This window comes from Hylobates moloch, unplaced genomic scaffold, assembly GCF_009828535.3.
Source record: "Hylobates moloch isolate HMO894 unplaced genomic scaffold, HMol_V3 SCAFFOLD_3, whole genome shotgun sequence".
NCBI lineage: Eukaryota > Metazoa > Chordata > Mammalia > Primates > Hylobatidae > Hylobates > Hylobates moloch.
The window spans coordinates 156,752,526-156,773,283 of NW_026652278.1; the positions used below are offsets into that span (position 1 = coordinate 156,752,526).

Consider the following 20,758-nt stretch of genomic DNA (forward strand, 5'->3'; position numbering starts at 1 on the left):
AAATAGGAAATACATTTTCTATCTTCCCAATGATTACATTTCAAAAGGATGGCTCCCATATCCCTGAGAAAGACAATTTTGGGTTGTCAAACTGCAAGAGGCTGGGAGGAGACTTACATCTCTAAGAGGTAGAGAAAGAATTTAAAATTGCATGTTTTCTAAAATAAATGCTCTAATAAAAGGGAGATTAGGAGCCTGTAGTTGGGAAGAAACTTGTCTAAATTTTAGTCAATCTAAGGGAAAGGTTAATGTCATATTGCTGACTCTACTATGACTACAAAATTCATCTAAACTAGTTGTGCACTAAACCAATCTATTAGCTTGGTGTGTTGGTACATGAGGAAGTGAAGGATACACAGACCAGAAACAGTCTATATTAGGGAGGAGATGGACAGGGTGGCAGGTATTCCATGAAAAGCATGACAGGTTCACACTATCCCTCAGAAGCACACAGATGCCTTGTACTTTCATGATTTCCTTCTCTATTACTCCTCCCTCCTTAATATATGTTCATTATAAGCCGTATCTCTCTATTCAACAAGGAAGACACAATATTAGTCAATTCTCACAATACTATAAAGAACTACCTGAGACTACATAATTTATAAAGAAAAGACATTTAATTGGCTCATGGCTTTGCAGGCTATACAGGAAGCATGGCTGGGGAGACCTCAGGAAACTTACAATCATGGCAGAAGGCAAAGGGGAAGCAGGCACATCCTACATAGCCTTCCTACAAGGAGGAAGAGAGGAAAGGGAGTTGTGACACACTTTTAAACAACCAGATCTTATGAGAACTCATTCACTATCAGAAGACCAGCAAGGAGGAAATCTGCCCTCACGATCCAGTCACCTCCCACCAGGCCCCTCCTCCAACACTGGGGATTACAGTTCTACATGAGCTTTGCAAAGAGACACAAATCCAAACCATATGATTCTGCCCCTGTCCCCCCACAAATCTCATGTTCTTCTCACATTGCAAAATATAATTACTCATTCTCAACAGTCTCCTAAGCCTTAACTCATTTCAGCATTAACTCAAGAGTCCACAGTCCAAAGTCTCATGTGAGACAAGGCAAGTCCTTTCTGCCTATGAGCCTGTAAAATCAAAAACAAGTTAGTTACTTCCAATGTACAATTGGGGTACAGGTATTGGCTAAATACTCTCTTTCCAAAGGGGAAAAATCAGCCAAAACAAAGGGACTAGAGGCCCTGTGCAAGCCTGAAACTTAGCAGGGCAGTCATTGAATCCTAAAATTCCCAAATAATATCCTTTGACTCCATGTCTCATATCCAGGCCACACGGATGCAAGAGGTGGGCTCCCAAGGCCTCAGGAAGCTCCGCCCCCATGGCTCTGCAGAACTCAGCCCCCATGGCTACTCTCAAGGGCTGGTGTTGAGTCCCTGTGCTTTTCCAGGTGCATCTACCGTTCTAGGGCCTGAAGGATGGTGGCCCCCTTCTCAAAGTTCTACTAGGCAGTGCCCCAGTGTGGGGGCTCCAATCCCACATTTTCCCTCCACACTGCTTTAGTAAAGGTTCCCCATGAAGGCTCTGCTTCTGGAGCAGACTTCTGCTTGGACATCCATGTGTTTCCATACATCCTTTAAAATCTAGACAAAGGCTCCAAAACCTCAACTCTTGCTGTCCATGTACTCACAGACTTAACACCATGTGGAAGCCTTGGCAATTTTCAGCTTGCACCCTCTGGAGCAGCAGCCTGGGACTTATCTGGGGTCCTTTTAGCCAAGGCTGGAGCTGGAGCAGCTGGGATGCAGAGAGCAGTGTCCCAAAGTTGTGCAGGGTAGCCAGGCAGGGACCTAAATCCAAATATCAGATGTTGGTCCCATTTAAACGCTAATCAGCTTAAAGGTCAAGGAGCCATTTTTTGGTGGAGTAACAGCTGATTGAAGAGACACTATATTTTCTTCACTCCCATGTGCTTTTGATTGGATTTTTATTTTCCTTTCAAAATTTTTTTTACAGATTTAAGGGGTATGAGTGCAGATTTGTTGCATGCATATATTGCATACTGGTGGAGTCTATACTTTTAGTGTACCCATCACCTGAATAGTGAACATCATACCCAATAGGTAATTTTTTAACCCTTGCCCCTCTTCCACCCTCTCACTGTTTGGAGTCTCTAATATCTATTGTCCTACTCAATATGTCCATGTGTACCCTTTGTTTAGCTCCCACCCATCAGTGAGAACATATGGTACTTGACAGTTTCTGAGTTATTTCACTTAGGATAATGGCCTCTGATTCCATCTATGTTGCTGCAAAAGATAAGATTTCATTCTTTTTTATAGCTGAGTAGTATTCCATGGTTCCACGGTGTGTATATGCCACATTTTCTTTATCCAATCATCTGTTGATAGACACTTAGGTTGATTACATATCTTGGCTATTATAAATGGTAATGCAATAAACATATAGATGCAAATATCTTTTTTATATAATGATTACTTTCCCTTTGAGTATGTACACACAGTAGTGAAATTTCTGAGTCAAATGGTAGTTCTATTTTTAGTTCTTTGAGAAATCTCCATACTGGTTCCCACAAAGATCATACTAATTTACATTTCCACCAACAGTCTTTAAGCATTCCTTTTTTTGCACATCCTCTCCAACATCTGTTGTTTTAACTTTTTAAATTTTTTTTTTCTTGAGATGGAGTCTTGCTCTGTTGCCCAGGCTGGAGTGCAGTGGTGTGATCTCGGCACACTGCAACCTCCACCTCCCAGGTTCAAGCAATTCTCCTGCCTCAGCCTACTGAGTAGCTGGGACTACAGGCGCCTGCCACCACGCCCAGCTAATTTTGTGTACTTCTAGTAGAGATGGGGTTTCACCGTGTTAGCCAGGATGGTCTCGATCTCTTGACCTCATGATCCACCCACCTCGACCCCACAAAGTGCTGGGATTACAGGCATGAACCATCGTGCCTGGCCATTAACTTTTTAATAATAGTCATTCTGACTGACGTAAGATGGTGTCTCATTGTGGTTTTAACTTGTATTTATCTGCTGATTCATGATGTTAAGCATTTTTCATATGTTTGGTGGCTGCTTGTATGTCTTCTTTTGGAAAAAAAAAAGTCTGTTCATATCCTTTGCCCACTTTTTAATGGAGTTATTTGTTTTCTCTTGTTCTTATTGCTGTACCATGCTGTTTTGATTACTATAGCCTTGTAGTATAGTGTGAAATCAGGTAATGTGATGACTTTGGCTTTGTTCTCTTTGTGTAAGACTGCGTTGGCTATTCAGGCCCTTTTTTGGCTCCATATGAACTTTAGGATTGTTTGTCGTAATTCTAGGAAAAATGACACTGATAAGCTTATAGTGATTGCATTGAACCTGTAAATTGCTTTGGATAGTATGATAATTTTAGTGATATTTATTCTGCCAATTCATAAGCATGAAATAATTTTCCATTTGTTTGTGCTATCTATGATTTCTTTCAAGTGTTTTGTAGTTACCCTTTTAGAGATCTTTCACTTCCTTGGTTAAATGTATTCCTAGATATTTTATTTATTTTTTGTAACTATTATAAATGGAATTGAGTTCTTGATTTGGTTCTCAGCTTGATTGTTGTTGGTGTATAGAAATGCTGCTGATTTTCATATGTTGATTTTGTATCCTGAAACTTTACTGAAGTCATTTATCAAATCTAGGAGTCTTTTAGAGGAGTCTTTATAGTTTTCTGTAAGATGGTAAGATCATATCATCAGCAAACTGAGATAGTTTGGCTTCCTCTTTTCCAATTTGGGTGCTTTTTATTTTTTTCTCTTGCCTGATTGCTCTAGCTAGGGCTCCCAGTACTATGTTGAATAGGAGTGGAGAAAGAAAATATCTTTGTCTTGTTTCTGTTCTCAGGGGGAAAGTTCTCCCTGTTCAGTATGATGTTGGTTGTGAGTTTGTCATATATGGCTTTTATTATTTTGAGGAATGTTCCTTCAATGCCTAGTTTATAGTAATGGCACTAAATTAGGAGATAGGAAGGATCCAGGCTTCATCAAGCATCATTACATGTTTTCCAATTTTAGTTAAAATTGTTCCCTGCTGTAAAATACCATCAGGGATAATGCTTGCACACTGGTTATGATCGTTAGATAATGGATTCTTCCCAACTACAAAGTAGCAACTTTACTAATCTTCAAATATTATTCTTTTCCAGACTGTGACAAAGACATGCTGATCAACATTCTGACTCAGCGCTGCAATGCACAAAGGCTGATGATTGCAGAGGCATACCAGAGCATGTATGGCCGGGTAAGGCCACTTTATCTTGACCTATTTCTAGGGCAATCTCCTGAGAACTAACCATACTCACGGATAATAGGTATTTTTTTTTTCAATCTCACAGATTGCAAATATCTCAGACATCATTATATGTCAGAAACAGTTCACATTCCTCTAACATGTTTCAAGGAATAAAATCTATATTATGAAACAAACATACATGTGAGATATGTTCACACTCACAGTGACCAGTGACCACAAGTTCTTTCCCCAAAATCATTCAGTGTCCCCAAATGAAAAGTTTTGATAACCTTACATTGCCAGTGGGTCCAATTAGGCTTGAAGTGTTGTGCTGGAAACGCCCTTGTGGAGAGCTTTAGGGAAGGCACATAAAAAACTAATGATCACCAGGTCAAAATATAACAGCTTTTCCTACAGTTCCTTGCAGGTCCTCACCTAACTCTCAACCAAAGTGAATTCTCTACTAACTTTTCCCTTCACCAGCATGCAGCTATAGAGACCATTAAAAAAGAATGGCAGTTTAAAAATAGTTTAAGGCAATAAAACTATCCATAGTGTTTTAAAGTAATCACACTCTAATTTCAAAGCAAGTACCATTAAAGATTCCTTGCTTTTGCTATGCATTTAAACCACAAATTCACAACAAAAACTCTTCAGGCCAAAAGTGCCTGAAACAACAATTACTTCATCAGCTGAGCTTTATCGATGAAACATTATCATAAAACTTTCTCTGTAGAGTTAATCCCTGTAAATTTACTCCACCTCTAAACCCCAGTCTTTGAACAACTATAGTAGATGAAATAAAAGATATCCCTCAGCTTTAGATTGAATTAATAATCCAAAAGCTACTACCAGTAGTAACCTTAGTTGAATTAAGCCAAAATAGAAGACCAGTGATACCTTCTTTTCCACATAAACTGTTACCTCAGCCTATGTTCCACCTACACCAGTACTAGTTTTCTTTGGAAAGAGAATGTAAAAACTATAAAAGTTGTATCATTGGTAATCTAACATTGTTTTAATATGCATAGTGCCATAAGAAATGTCTTTTTTTTTTTTTTTTTTTTTGAGATAGAGTTTCACTCCTGTTGCCCAAGCTGGAGTGCAGCGGCATGATCTCGGCTCACTGCAACCTGTGCCTCCTGGGTTCAAGCGATGCCCCTGCCTCAGCCTCCTGAGTAGCTGGGATTACAGGCGTGCATCACCATGCCCAGCTAATTTTTTGTATTTTTAGTAGAAACGGGGTTTCGTCGTGTTAGCCAGGCTGGTCTCGACCTCCTGACCTCAGGTGATCTGCCCACCTCCACCTCCCAAAGTGTTGGGATTACAGGCGTGGGCCACTGTGCCTAGACAAGAAATGTCATTTTTAAGTAATTTTTTTTAACCCAAAGGTTTACATACATTTTTGCTTTTTACAAATCAGGTTAAATTTAGCCTGAAAACATTACTTTATCAAGCTCTACAAAACTATGCTAAAGCAGATTAAAACAATTTTAAAATGAAGTACTTACACTCAAGGAATTTAAAATATACTAAAGAATTTATACTCCAGTGAAGAACTTTTCACTGTACATATAAAGTCTCAGAGTTTGTTAAACCCTCAGTTTTGCTGAATAATTCATACCTCCTGAAAAACCTTGGCTGATACACTAAATTGCACTGCCTGGAAAACTGGAAGTCATGTTTGCCTCTTTCCTCTGAAATACCCTTGTCATTTACAATCAATTAGCAAGTTTTGTAAATTATTTCTCCTCACACATTTCTCTCTTTAAACTCACTTACACAGTCTTGATTTAGATCTTCATCATTTTGTGCCCAGACTAGTGCTGAAACTCCTAAATGGTCCTCTCTACCCCTAGACCCTTCCCACTCCAGTGTATCCCCAAACTGTGGCCAGAATGACTCAAAATCTAAATTTTCACACATCACTTTGCCACTTTAATCCTTGAGTGTTTATCTTGTTTCTCCCTACAAACATCTGTGTTTCCATGCGTTACTAAAAAGTATGGGGAATCCTCGGTCCTTGATCATCTTGGGAGTAAGATAATGGACAAGTGACAATTCAAAGACAGCAGAAATCTTTACTTGAAAGGAAAGAGGGAGCAGAGAGTTTATTTAAAGGGACAGGACATTCTGAAAGATGAGGCAGAGCAGGCTGCTGAAAGAGAATGGGCCAGCAGAGAGTCCTGGGTTGGGTTTTTATAACGTTGGATTTTTCTTCACATTTCCCGCTCTGTCTCAAGTCTCTGCCTTTTTTCATTATCTAGTTTTTCTGCTTCTGCCGTAAGCCCTTGCCTTTTCCCTGCCTAGTTTCCACCCCAGGTTTGTGGGGCCCTCCCTTACTATTAGTCGGTGTGCATGCGTGGGCCGGGGTTGGATACGAATTCTATCTAATGGCTGCATTGCTCCTTACCGCCACCCCAGTAAGGTCGTACAGCAGTCAAATTAGTACTTGTGCCTATATGTCTCTTAGGAATTTCTCCTTTGCCCTTTTCCTTTCTTTCTGCTCACAGTTGACTAATTGTCCACCCACTCCAGCATTACAGATTCTATTAATATGTAAATGGTGGGTGGTCCCTTGGGCCTAAGACTTCCCAAGCTTTTCCTTTCTCAAGGGCTCCCCTTGAGTAACCCGCTCATGTCTAGCCATCTGCCTACACATATTCCTACACATGGAATAAACCTAATGCCTTCCCAGGGCACACAAAGCCTTGCTTGCTTTGTTCCTGCTCTCTATCTTCATCCCTCTCCCCTTCCCTAACACACCTTTCACCTGCAGCCAAATGGAACTGCTATACTTGTAGTTCTTCAACTTAACCATGCCTGCCCCTCACCTCCAGTCATGTTGTTTTATCTGTCTTCAATAACCTGATTTCAATACCACAGGCTGGACACCTATCATCCTTCCAGGTACTGGACACAAGACCTCACAGCCCCCCACCAGATCGAGTGGAACAGACTTGGGCTGCTAATACATCCTTTTTTTAACTTCCTCACAGTAACTGATGACACATCTGTGAGCTTGTTTGTATCTGTTTCACTTTACCACAGTCTAAAGCTTTGAAAGCTGGGATGATTCTTGTTCATCCTAGAGCTTACCATAAATGTCTGTCTAGCATACCAAGATTGCTTAATTAATGTTTATTGAATGACATTGTAAAGGTGCATCTAAGTACAACTCCTCCAATAAGACACAGGCAGGCTTGGACTGCTCCTGGAAACCTTCCCAGCCTGTCATGCTCACCCTCTACTCTGTGTTTCCCACTTGGTTCCATGAGGTCCTTGTGCATAATGGTACTGGGTTGTGCTGGTTCACTTTTACATCTTGCCAACAACACTGTAATCTCCTGGAAAAGCAGGGATTGTAATATTTGCTGCTATCCCTCCAGAGCCCAGCCCAGGTCTGGCATAGAAGAGGCATTTCATTTACAGAATCAGTGAATCAAAGGTGTTATATTCTGCCTATGTACTTTTTTTTAATGAAAAGGAAAAACATCCTTTCATTATCCACTCTGTAGTTAAAATGAATCTACACCAATTGCCTAGGTTTCTTTTCTCTCATTCCTTGCCCTGGCTGCTACCAGGTTAATTTCTCTGACCATCAGTAAGGTCTTCTTGACATCTACCACTGCTCACATTTAGGACTACTTCTTCTACCTGGCCAAGGTGTATCTCCTACTTTTCCCTTTCTGTGGTAAGAATGTATACATTAGCCCATATGTTAATCAATGATATTTTAAATTTTCATTAACAAGAATAATCAAGAGTTGACAGAATAATTTTCTTAGCTGCTGAGTGAAGTACAATTCTCAGCAGACTCCATAAACACTTCTTACTTGACATTTTACATTGGTGCAGAGTGGCTGAATTTCATCAGCTTTGCCTTACCTACTGCAGAAACTAATCCCGAGACTCAGCTGAAAATCCACTTGGAATTCTGCTGATTGACATATTTATCAAAGTAATTCATGAGATCACTTCTGATCTTCCCCACCAAGGCAAGTGCTAGTTAAAAACAATGCAGTGACACCAAGGGAACAATGAAATGCCCTTGTGAATGGGGAGAAGAATAAACAATGATTCTTGAAGAAGTTCAAATTCAGCACTGATGCAATTCATTTTCTCATTTTTCATCTCAAACAGAGACTATCCGGTCTAAAATATGCTGGTTTCTGTCATTCATTTAACCTGCATTGTTGGTTAAGCAATTTAGTGCCCTGGCTGACTTGCTCAAAAGTAAAACTTCAACCAAGGTTATCTAACTATTAAATTGTCTCTTCCACAGCTTCTCAGAAATGCCCACTGTTCTCAATGGAGCAAACACTCAGGCTTACAAGGGCAGACATCTATATTGCTAATTCCCTCACATCTTTCAAGGTTTTGCTTAAGTGTCAACTAATCAAGAGGGCCTAATCTAAAGTTGTCGCTCACTCCAAGCCCTATGCTAGAGCTCCAGATACCCCTCACCTGACCCACAGGAAGTCCAGGGCAAGCCTATCATGTAGCAGTCTTGGCCAGTGAGTTAAGGCAATCCCGAATGCCTTCTAAGGCCAAAATGATGTAATTAAGTGTTCTCTCTCCAGGTGCCAAGATTGTTGTTCTTTTTTTTTTTTTTTTTTCCTTTTCTTTCTTTGAGACAAAGTCTCGCTCTGTCACCCAGGCTGGAGCGCACTGGCGCGATCTCAGCTCACTGCAACCTCCGCCTCCCGGGTTCAAGCAATTCTCTTGCATCAGCCTCCCAAGTAGCTGAGATTACAGGACCGTGCCACCATGCCCAGCTAATTTTTGTATTTTTAGTAGAGATAGGGATTTGCCATGTTGGCCAGGCTGGTCTCGCACTCCTGACCTCAGGTGATCCACCCGCCTTGGCCTCCCAAAGTGCTGGGATTACAGGCGTGAGCCACTGCACCCAGTTGTTTTTACTCTACCACTAGAAAATTGACCTGTTCCATTCCGGTAGGTGTAACATCAGTTTTTTTCTATCATTTCCAACGTACACCTAGAACTTTAATATGGAATGGTCAGGTACAAGAGGGACAAAGACATTTGTACATAATTTCCAGAAAGCTATTATGTCCCACATATAGTGTACCCAAAACAATGATCCTTATCCTTATGATCTGGGATGATGAGATTCCAGAGAGAATCCAAGTGACAGAACCAGAATTGAGTTTGAATTCCTATGTCCACTTTTGATTAGGCTGCTACCCAGAGAATAGACCAACCAGGACACCCTGAGGTTGGTATTGTAACCGCCCAGTGGTTTCTCTTTGCCCACTGACAAGACAGAGCTGGTTTATCAAGACAGGGGAATATAAATAGAGTTTAATTAACATAGAGCCAGCTGTATAGGAGACAGGAGTTCTATTATCACTCAAATCAGTCTCTCCAAAAACTTGGGGGTTTTTAAGGATAATTTAGTGGGAAGGGGGTCAGAAAGTGTGGAGTGCTGATGGGCTGGTTCAGAAATGAAATCATAGGGAGTCAAAGCTGTCCTCCTCCACTGAGTCAGTTGCTGGGTGGGGGCCACAAGACCAGATGAGCCAGCTTATCAACCTGGGTGTTGCCAGCTAATCCACTGAGCACAGGGTCTGCAAAATATCTCAAGCACTGAGCCTAGGTTTTATAATACTGATGTGGAATTGCTTCCCGGCCTTTTGGCTAAGATCAAGTGTATAACACTGATGCTTTCCTGAGGAACAATTCAGGGAGGTTCAGAATGTCACAGCCTCCAGCTGCAAGATTCCTAACCCATCATTTCTAATCTTGTAGATAATTTGTTAGTCTTGCAGAGGCAGCCTAGGGGATTTGTTTTAGAAAAGGGCTGTTACCGTCTTTGTTTCAAAGTTAAACTATAACCTAAGTTGTCCCAAAGTTAGTCCAGCCTATGACCAGGAATGAACAAGTACATCTTGGAGGTTAGAAGCAAGATGGAGTCAGTTAGGCCAGCTCTCTTTCACTGGAATTGCCTCAGTTGTAAGTTTTGCAAAGTTTTGCTAACACCCTACCCACTGTATTATCCTTTCAGTATTAAGAGAAAGAAAGAAGCATCATACTTAGAAAAGGTCAGAGTGAAATCCCAAATTTTACAAATATGTTTATATGACCCTCTTCCTCCATCATGGTCATTTTCCAAGAAATTGAAAGGAGGTTAATATTTTCCAGGAACCATTAAATTCAGGGACCAAACTTCCCTACTAAGCTAAGTAGGCCAGACGAAGGTCAAGAAGATAGAGTCAGAAGACTTACTGAGCTGATCAATTTGCAGCAATACCAGAAGCCTAGGGATGGTGGAGATCATCAAATACCTTGACTCTTAGTCTATTGTTGCGTGGCTTTTTTTTTTCTTTGAGACAGAGTCTTGCTGTGTCACCCAGGCTGGAGTGCAGTGGCGTGATCTTGGCTCACTGCAACCTCTACCTCCCAGGTTCAAGCAGCCTCCCGAGTAGCTGGGATTACAGGTGCATGCCACCACGCCCAGCTACTTTTTGTATTTTTAGTAGGGATGGGGTTTCACCATGTTGGTCAGGCTGGTCTTGAACTCCTGACCTCAGACAATCCACCTGCCTGGGCCTCCCAAAGTGCTGGGATTACAGGCATGAGCCACCATGCCCAGCCTTGAGTGGCACTTTTAATAAAACTGCATGATGATCAGACTTCAAGTAGTCTAGAAAGCCAAAAACATGGCACAGATTATTTTCATGGGCCACAGTGATGTGGCGGAAGTCAGCTGACTGCACTGAAACAGCAATATTGTAACTTGAAAAAGTGTTATCATTTGTGAGGACCTACAGAAGTCTGTGAGGTGATCAAAGTCTGATGCAATCCATCTGCCAGAACTGCAGGGGCAATATCCTATGAATTGTGACTTCCTTTGCCAGGAAAAAAGCAAGTCAACCTTTGATGAAAGTGACAAGATTGGCAAGCAGTGGTAACCTTGGCATCAGAAACATAGAATGCTGTACCACATGCCCAGCTTTTGAGGGTATATGTGTTGTGATGTCCAGTCTGATGATGAATACAGGTAGCAACTGTGTGATCTGAGCAATGCAGGCTGGATCAGCGCCTGGATTCCAGTTGGCCTCATCAGAGAATCAGCCCTTACTGTGGACAGCTGCAAGAAGGACACAAAAGTTATCAGCACCTGCAATTTTTCCCCACAGACTACAGAAGGAAACTCCTGTTTAATATGCAGTTTGTGTTTTTCCAAGAGTTAACCCAAAGAGAAGGCTAACAGCCCAAGAGTGAATAAGAAGATTGAGTTTATCAAAGGGAACACTGTTCAGAGCTATAGTCACCTTGATTTCTGCCCATGGGGCAATAATCATTCATTTTTTGTTCTGCACAGGTGTTTCTGAGTTGAGCAGCCACAGCAGCCCAGCGGACACTGTCTGGTTTCAGCTTATCGGAATCGCCAGTGAACCAGGCCATGGCATTTAGGGCAACAGATTGAGGTCCCCATTGAATCAACAGCTTGCTGATTTCCCCAGAAGTTTCCCCCAAAGGAATAGCTACCATTTTTTTCATGTAAATGCAAGACACTGCAGGGTCCAGGCCTACCGGATTCTTTGATGTACCACTTCTATTTGACAAGTGAGACTGGCTGGTTTCCTTCCACCTTGCCATTCATTGAGTCCCAGTTGACCTACCCTAATATGGGAATATCAGGCATCAGGGTCACAAGGCCTCCATGGATCAGGCATTCAGTTTCTACAGGAGTCCAATAGTAGGCCAGTAGCTGCTTTTCAAAAGGGATAGACCCGGAATTGTATCAGGAAGGCAACAAGTTTAAAACATCAAGAGGCACCTTTGACAGGCTGCTTTCCCTTGCTGGAGGCTCCAGTCAGCAAACCATCTATCATAGAAACTTATGCCTGAAAGTGATCATTAGGCTTATGGGGCTTCATAGGTAGTAGCACTTCTTACATATTCTGTTTTCCTGTGGAAAGCATCCCCTCCAGTAATTAGGAGCATTCACAGAAGAAACAAATAAACATGAATACCAAGTACGTACAACAGTGGAAGTTATACTAGTCTAAAGGTCTCCAATCATAAGGTTTTTTGACTTTCCTTCTCCATTTCAAACCTTGCTTAAACCCATCCTTTGAATTTGGGTTTACTTTCACCGATGAGTCCAGGTAGAATGGTGACATGGACACCTGCATCCAACAGATTCACATATCCTTGAGTCCTCCTGCTCCACAAAGGCAAATGTGCATGGCCCTAGTCCACAATGGGAATAGGAAGATCTCTGTCCCACCCTCACTCACTTTTCTCCTGAAAGCAGTAGAAGTTGGGGTAGAGGGAAGGAAAAGTTCAGGGGACATGAGGGAGACAGAGGCTCTGCATCAGTCAGCATGACACGTTGATTTCCTGTACAGTGGCTGTGCACACCTCAATCACATGAATTTCCAGTGGTTTTGGCCTACACAAAGTCCTCCATCAGGTGCAACTTCATCATTACTGATCCCATGTGTTTCAGCTTTGTGGGCCCTTGAGTCAGAGGTCAGAACCACAGTTATTTCTGTCACAGCCAAGGGGTTTGAGTCCTTTGACTGAATTGGGTTTGACCCATATGTGACAATTTTTTTTTTTTTTTTTTGAGATAGAATCTTGCTGTGTTGCCTGCAGTGCAGTGGCACAATCTCAGCTCACTGCAACCTCTGTCTCCTGGGTTCAAGCAGTTCTCTGCCTCAGCCTCCTGAGTAGCTGGGATTACAGGTGCCCACTACCACGCCCAGCTAATTTTTGTATTTTTAGTAGAGACAGGGTTTCACCATCTTGGCCAGGCTGGTCTTGAATTCCTGACCCTGTGATCCACCCACCTTGGCCTCCCAAAGTGCTGGGATTACAGGCATGAGCCACCGTGCCTGGTCGTGACAATTTTTTTTTCTTTTTTTTTTTTTTTTTGACAGGGAGTCTTGCTCAGTCGCCCAGGCTGGAGTTCAGTGGCGCGATCTCAGCTCACTGCAAGCTCTGCCTCCCAGGTTCATGCCATTCTCCTGCCTCAGCCTCCCGAGTAGCTGGGACTACAGGTACCCGCCACCACGCCCAGCTAATTTTTTTTTGGATTTTTAGTAGAGACGGGGTTTCACCGTGTTAGCCAGGATGGTCTCGATCTCCTGACCTAGTGATCCGCCTGCCTCGGCCTCCCAAAGTGCTGGGATTACAGGCGTGAGCCACCACGCCCGGCCGGCAATTTTTTATGAGTCAGTCTTTGAAATGGACTCTATCTTACTTGCTAACCTACGTTCACAATAACATCTCTTACCTCAAGTTTTTTCCTGTAATTGACATAAAAGCTGGGGAAATTTTCTAGGTGCATATTATTATTGACCAATATTTTTATTCCACCTTGTTTTATCCTCCCCCAAATTAGTCATTATTATGTCATTGTATAAGTTAGTGTTTCTTTAGTTTTATTTGTGATTCTTAATTTATTTGTACATTTTTCTTCAAATACCCAATTCTATGTTTCTGATTTCAATGTGATTTTTTTCAAAAGGACATTCATTAGCAGTTCCTTTTTTTCTGGAAATGACAAATAAATGTTAAATTATTTCAGTCTTTTCCTGAGAATATTTTTATTATTTCCTCATTGTTAGATATTAGTTTAGATAGCTATAGAATTCTGGGCGGAATTCTAGTTATTTTTCCGTACATCTTTGCAAATATAACTTCAGTTTTGTTTTTGTTTTTTCTTCCGGCCCTTATTGACACTTCTGAGAAAACTCTTCTGACATCGAGAGGTATTATTTTGTTTGTTTTGGTCCTTTTTTTCTATAGATTCTCTGTTATTCTCTGGATGCTTTTAAGATAGTTTTCTTTATTTTCGGTATTCTATAGTTTCACTGTGGTAGTCAACAGGCTTGTATATTTTTGTCTAAATAGCTGAGGATTCACGTATTCTGGAAGACTGGAAATAGTGTCTCTCCAGCATTGTCCACAGTCTCTCCTACTGTAAATCCTTTTAGACCAAAGTCTGTCCTTCTCATTCACTCTTTCAAGTCTGGTAACTTTATGTTACCATATAAATACCATATATTTCTTGTCTACATATGGAGAATATTTTTGTCACTTTAAAATGTATTTTCCCAATGTACTGATTTCATTTTCAGTTTTTTATTAGCTACTGTTTTTAGTTTTTAATTTCTAGAATTTTATTTGCTTTCTTTAAAAAGTCTGTTAACTTTTTCCATAGTATTCCCTCAGATTGTTATAATGATCTCAAATTCATGGGGTTTCAATTCTGATTGTTGCTGAGTCCACTATATCACCTAGGAGATGGGTCTTGTTTTTTGTTTCTTTAGGGAGAATCTTTTTCTGTTCTGGAGTGTCAGAGAATTTCTGAAGATTGATTTTGCATTTGCTTCTTCTGTTCCATGAGAATCACCAGTTTGAGATCAGCTTTCATGATGATTTCTCTTCATGGAGGTCTCAGTTCATATGAGTTAAATAAATTTGAACTTCAAGCCCAAGGGAAGCACAGGTCTATTGCTTCAGATTATCAGGGAAAATGTTCTCCTACTCAAAGCCTAAGCAATGAGTGGTGAGCGTGAGCTTTCTGCCAATCTTTCTGCCAATCTTTCAATGCTGAATATTTTTCTCCTAGTTCGCGCTGCTACTGAGGATACAACCCTTTGAGGATAGCAACCTCATAATGTGAGGTTTCAGACTTAATTCCCTGTGTTACGTTGCCCAGTAAATGTTCTCTTCTCCTCATACAGTGCCCTAAATTAGGCATTAAAGCCCAAACCAAATATCTCTCGAAACCAGCCTCTACTTTCCCCACTCACCTGCAGGGTCATCTCCAAGGTCAGCTCACTTGCTTATCTTCTGGTTTTCATTTTTTCCTGATTTTTACATCAAGCGGTTTCTCTTTCTTCTGAAATCATGTATACTGTTAAAAGTATTTGTGTTACTTTTTATCAGGTATTTGAAAGGGGAGAGTTTAGCTTTAATATACTATGTGTGTCTAGAAGACCAAAGTATTATTATTATCAAACAAAAACCCAAATTTCACTGAAAATTAAATAATTATGTAAACTGCGAAAATATCCGTAAAACGAAGTTATTCGAAAGAATATTCTCTTACCACTGCAAAGTGATGAAGCAACTTGCACAAACATTTTTATAATACTGTCAACTGAAGAATAACAAGGTTCATAAATTTGGAAAGGAAAGCTTTATTTTTTATAAAAGGTTGCAGCCTGCAGGGTGGCCATTCTGACAGGCTGGGAAGCATGGTTTCCTGCCCAAAACTGGAAACAGACACTTTGACAGCCAGAAGAATAAGACAGAAATGTATGCAGAACAGGGTGGCTGAATATACATATTCAATAAGCTATAGGAGTCATGAATATTTATGAAAGGAGAAACACGCACACGCGCAGTTAAGCTTCATACCTCTCCACGGGACCCATGTTCAAAACACGGTGGTGTTAGCATGTTGCGAGGGTGGAATTTTCAGCCCTCCGACGCTGAAAGGTGACAGAAAACCCTCACTGCACATCCTCCGTAGACTGGCCAGAACCACTCAGTGGTCAGTGGTCTCCAGCCAGGAAAGAATGCTGGCTGGTTGTTTTGTCTAAACCACAAAAAGGAGAGGCAGTGTAAGAGGGTTGGTTGATATCAGGGGTGGAGTAAGTCTTTCCAAAGGGTTTCTGGTTAACTCTTAGGAAAGAAAGGCAGTGAGCTAGGGAGGGAGTATCATAAAGTGTATTCTAAATTCCATCCCATCATTGCTAGGAACTCAGTTTTCAAGATTGCTCTGGGCCCCCCTTGGCCGGGAAGGGGTTCATCCAGTCAGTTGAGGGACTTAGGATTTCATTTTAATTTTTCAATATAATATAAAATTATGCAAGTATTTACATAGTGACCACTGGGGGAGGGAGATAGAATTAAGACAAATTCCAAATTTCACTTTATACAGCATGCATCTTTGATATTTAAACAGCAAATAACATTTTAAATAATAATAGAAAAAGCCATATAAGTGAAAAGCACAGGAAACTATTCCCCTGTGCATATTCAGACAAGAAAAATGTTAGTCTTACTTCTATTTCTTGCCCTTGTTTATCCATAATAAGATAAAGGTAAGATGAATACGAAATAAGAAAATGCCATTTTATTTTTAATTTAAATGGCGTGGTTAGAATAGCTGCAGCAGGGGTAGTCTGCAGTTTCATGGGCAACACAGAACAGCTCAATTTGCAAAGCAAGTAGTCATTAGCTTAACGTAAGGCCAAGCTGTGATTCCAGCAGAGTCTGCTTTAGGGCAAGTCTTCGGAATACAGGAAAGCAGAGGCAGTCCAGCTGGGGAAAGTCACGCTGCAAAGGTTGCATTTGAAAAGTGGTGTATATATATATATATATATAAGTCCTAGTGAGAATTTAATACTCTAATTAGAGAACCTATTTGAAGGCTCCACTTTGAACTTGGAATGTTTAGTTATTTAAACATATTATTCAATATTTGTCTTCCCAACTGAAAGTAACACTTCCTTCCAGTGTCCTGATAATAGCACGCTATTCCCATTACTATAGCACTTACCAAATTTTGTATTGTAATTTAATTGTAATTCCTGTATTTCTCTCCACTGAAGAAAACTGCTTGATGATAAGGACCTTCACTTATTTATGTTCAAATTGCCAAGAATGACTCCAAACAAATAATTGTTGAACTACAAGTAGTCCTCATTCACTCTTTCATTCACTCATTCATTTTGTACCAATATTGTAAGTGATGACTATGTAGCAGGCACAGTTCTATGCGCTGGTGAAATAGCCGTGAAATAGCTCCCACCAACAGCTCTGCATGATGGAGCTTACATTCTACCTATTCCACCTAGGTGGGAGAGATCATGCATAGAAGGCAATAAATGCTTTGGAAAAAAGCAGAAGCCAGGTGAGAAATACAGGAAGTGTTGGGAGATGGGGTATAATTTTAAATAGCATAAACAGGGCAGGCTTCACTAAGAAGGCAGAGGGGGTGGGCCCTGTGAATACCTAGGGGAAGAACATCAAGGGCACAGTGAAGGGCAAAAGTAAAGGCCCTGACTCCAGCAGATCTGCTATTCCAGGTTCAGGAAGAAGCCCACTGTAGCCAGAGCAAGAGAAATCAGGAGCAAGGAGAATTGTAGGTGATGAAGTCAGAGAAGTTACCAAGAAGATATTATGTATCTTGTTGACCATGTAAGGACTTTGTCATTTACATGGGAATAAAACACTGAGTGTTCATTTTCTTCTAAGATCAATTGTATAAAATAATGGTATAGTTTATTTTGGAGTGTGGTGTGAGAGAAAACATTTTGAGCAGAGGAGTAACTAATTTGATTTTTATTTTCCTAGGATCACACTCTCAAGTTTGTTGAAGGAGATTGCAAGGTACAAGGACAGAAGGGAAACTCACTTGGAGGCTATTATATATATATAATAAGTAAATTATATATATATATCACCTCTCAGCAATTCTATTTATATAAAATATATTTTATATAAATAAACTATAACTCATAGGGCTTATTTAATATTTAATATATAAATAATATATATTATATATAAACAATATATCTATTGTTTTTGAGATAGGGTCTCACAGTCACTAGGCTAGAGTACCACGGGACAATCACAGCTCACTGCAGCCTCACCCTCACAGGCTCAGGTAATCCTCCCACCTCAGCCTTCCAAGTAGCTAGGACTACAGGTGCATGCCACCACACTCAGCAAGTTTTTGGCATTTTTTGTGGAGACGGGGCTTCGCCATGCTGCCCAGTCTGGTCTTGAACTCCTGGACTCAAGCAATCTGCTGGCCTCAGCCTCCCAAAACACCGGCATGCACCACTGTGCCCAGCCAGAGGCTATTATATTAACAAAGGAGAGTGATGATGGTGGCCTGAGTAAGGATTGTAGCAGTAAAAGTAGTAACAGTTCATCAGTTTCTAGATAGATTTGTAAGTCGGAGACAACAGAATCCATTGACAATCGGATATAGCAGGGGTAACCAGGGAGAAAATACAAGTCAGGGGTTCTTAGTTTCTGTTTCTGATTGGGCCAAGAAAGGGCCTTCCCCATCCCTCTTTTCTGCTTATCACTAGAGAGAGAAACTAAAAACCATGGCTTCAAGCTGCTAAAAGCCTAAAGCAAAAAAAGCAACAACAACAACAACAAAATAAGACAGGTTGGACAAGCTTGGGATATAGTAAAAGTTGCAAAAAATATAGGAAAACTGTGAGGTGAAGGGAGACAGACAAAGATGGGGGATAGTAAAGAGGGAAACAACCTAACTAATCATCTTTTATTTGCAACAAGTTACTTAAGGTTTTTGGGGTTGGAAAGACATATATTGAATGCCTATAATATGCCATAAAATATTTTCAGAATTTTACCTGAGTTAAATCGTTTAACATTTATATCAACTCTGCGAGGCAGATGCTGTGATTATTTTCACTTCGCAGATTGCAAAACAGATACAAAGAAGTTAAGGAACATATTTGGAATCTCCTAGCTGGTATTTTGCACTGTGAGGATTCAAGCCTAAAAACCCTACCTCCAGAACCTGTACATTCTAACATTAGATTATATTTGATATTGTTTATTTTCCTAAAATTATATTATTTCTTTTTTACAAAATTAGTTGACTGTAACTATAGCTATGTATACACACACACACACACGCGCGCACACACACACACACCCCCCCACACACACGCGCGCGTGCCTCTGAGTTAAAAACAAAGATACAAGCGCCATCTACTGGCACTACTAATCTCAGTCTACAATTCAGTATTAGTATAAAAATATAATACGTAAAGGGAAGAAATATGTTGTGATACATGTGTGGGGTGGGAGTGGTGATCAAAGAAATGTGACTACAGGTTAAATAACAAACTTTTGCAATGTTTGCATAGTCTTCAGCTTGAACATTGCCTTTTTTATCCTTTACCAAGTTTTTCTTTATCCACATTCATCCATTATTCTTTCATTTGCTTATACATCCATTTATGTATTATTTATAAGCTGTACTCTACATATTTTGTGCACTCAGTACTTTGCTAGAGCTAGATGCTGAATTTTGAAGAATTTGTGAGAAAGTCCATGTCCTGATAGACTTTTGGGGGAAATATGCACATATATTTATCATATAATGTGGTCATTGAAATATAATAAATGCAAAGATAAAGCAGTGGTGGCCAGGAAATAATCAATTTCACTTAGGGATAGAAGAAGGCTCATGGAAGAGATGATTATTTTAATTTTTCTACCTTTCTATCAACTGTCAGGTGCCACTATCCTGTAGAGATAAAAGTATATTGAATTGATCCATTTGCATTCAAACCTTCAACGCATTGCCACCAGATTTATTTTAAAATGCCTAAAACGTGCCACAGGTATCACCTATTTGCTATGTTCATCACTTTGGTCGCATATAATTAGTGGCTTCCTATGGTGCTAGCTGTGTCACCTTTGTGTGCCTGATTTTCTTATCTACATAGTGGAATGAATACAGTTCCTAACTCACAGCATTGTTGTAATAAATTATTACAGTTATTCTAATATTCAGAATACCGTCTGACAAATATTAAGTATTCAGTAAATGCTAGTTGTTATGATAATCATCACATTCTTCTGCCTGGCCTACTCAACTTTCCATTATTAGGGCCTCATGGTATACCCTTTGCACTACAAGGACACCCAAAGTCTCTTGCAAAATATTCAAATTTCAAATCAACCCAACATTTATTGAAGGCTAGCTGTGTACTTCACAGGCACGTTTTACTCTATCCAGAACAGTACCTTCTCTGTCCTGAAACATTATTTATGGTTGGTATCTCCTAAGCCTTTGCCTGACCAAATCCCACTTCATCTTTCAAAACTCACCTCACGGCCGGGCGCGGTGGCTCACGCTTGTAATCCCAGCACTTTGGGAGGCCGAGGCGGGCGGATCACGAGGTCAGGAGATCGAGACCACGGTGAAACCTCGTCTCTATTAAAAAAAAAAATACAAAAAATTAGCCGGGCGTGGTGGCGGGCGCCTGTAGTCCCAGCTACTCAGAGAGGCTGAGGCAGGAGAATGGCGTGAACCCAGGAGGCGGAGCTTGCAGTGAGCCGAGATCGCGCCACTGCACTCCAGCCTGGGCGACAGAGCAAGACTCCGTCTCAAAAAAAAAAAAAAAAAAAAAAAACTCACCTCACAACTACGCTTTCCACGAACCTTCATTTTATGAATAATATCTCTAATTTATACATTCATACAATTCTGTAAGTTTCAATGCCCTGCCCTTAAGGGTCTCATGTTGCCCCTTATATAGAGACATATATATAGAGACATATACATACATAGACATATATATATATGTCTATATATATATGTCTATGTATGTATATGTCTCTATATATATGTCTATATATATATGTCTATGTATGTATATGTCTCTATATATATATGTCTATATATAAGGGGCAACATGAGACCCTTAAGGGCAGGGCATTGAAACTT

The 20,758-nt window shown here is 40.5% G+C and overlaps 1 protein-coding gene across 1 annotated transcript in view; it reads left to right on the plus strand.

Moving 5' to 3' along the window:
• ANXA10 (annexin A10) overlaps window positions 1-20,758 on the plus strand; it is a 72,603-nt gene that overhangs the window by 13,723 nt on the left and 38,122 nt on the right. Inside the window, exons 3-4 of the mRNA XM_032172284.2 lie at window positions 4,175-4,269; window positions 14,873-14,922. Of these exons, the coding sequence (XP_032028175.2) occupies window positions 4,175-4,269; window positions 14,873-14,922 (145 nt within the window). The remainder of the gene's footprint in view (window positions 1-4,174; window positions 4,270-14,872; window positions 14,923-20,758) is intronic.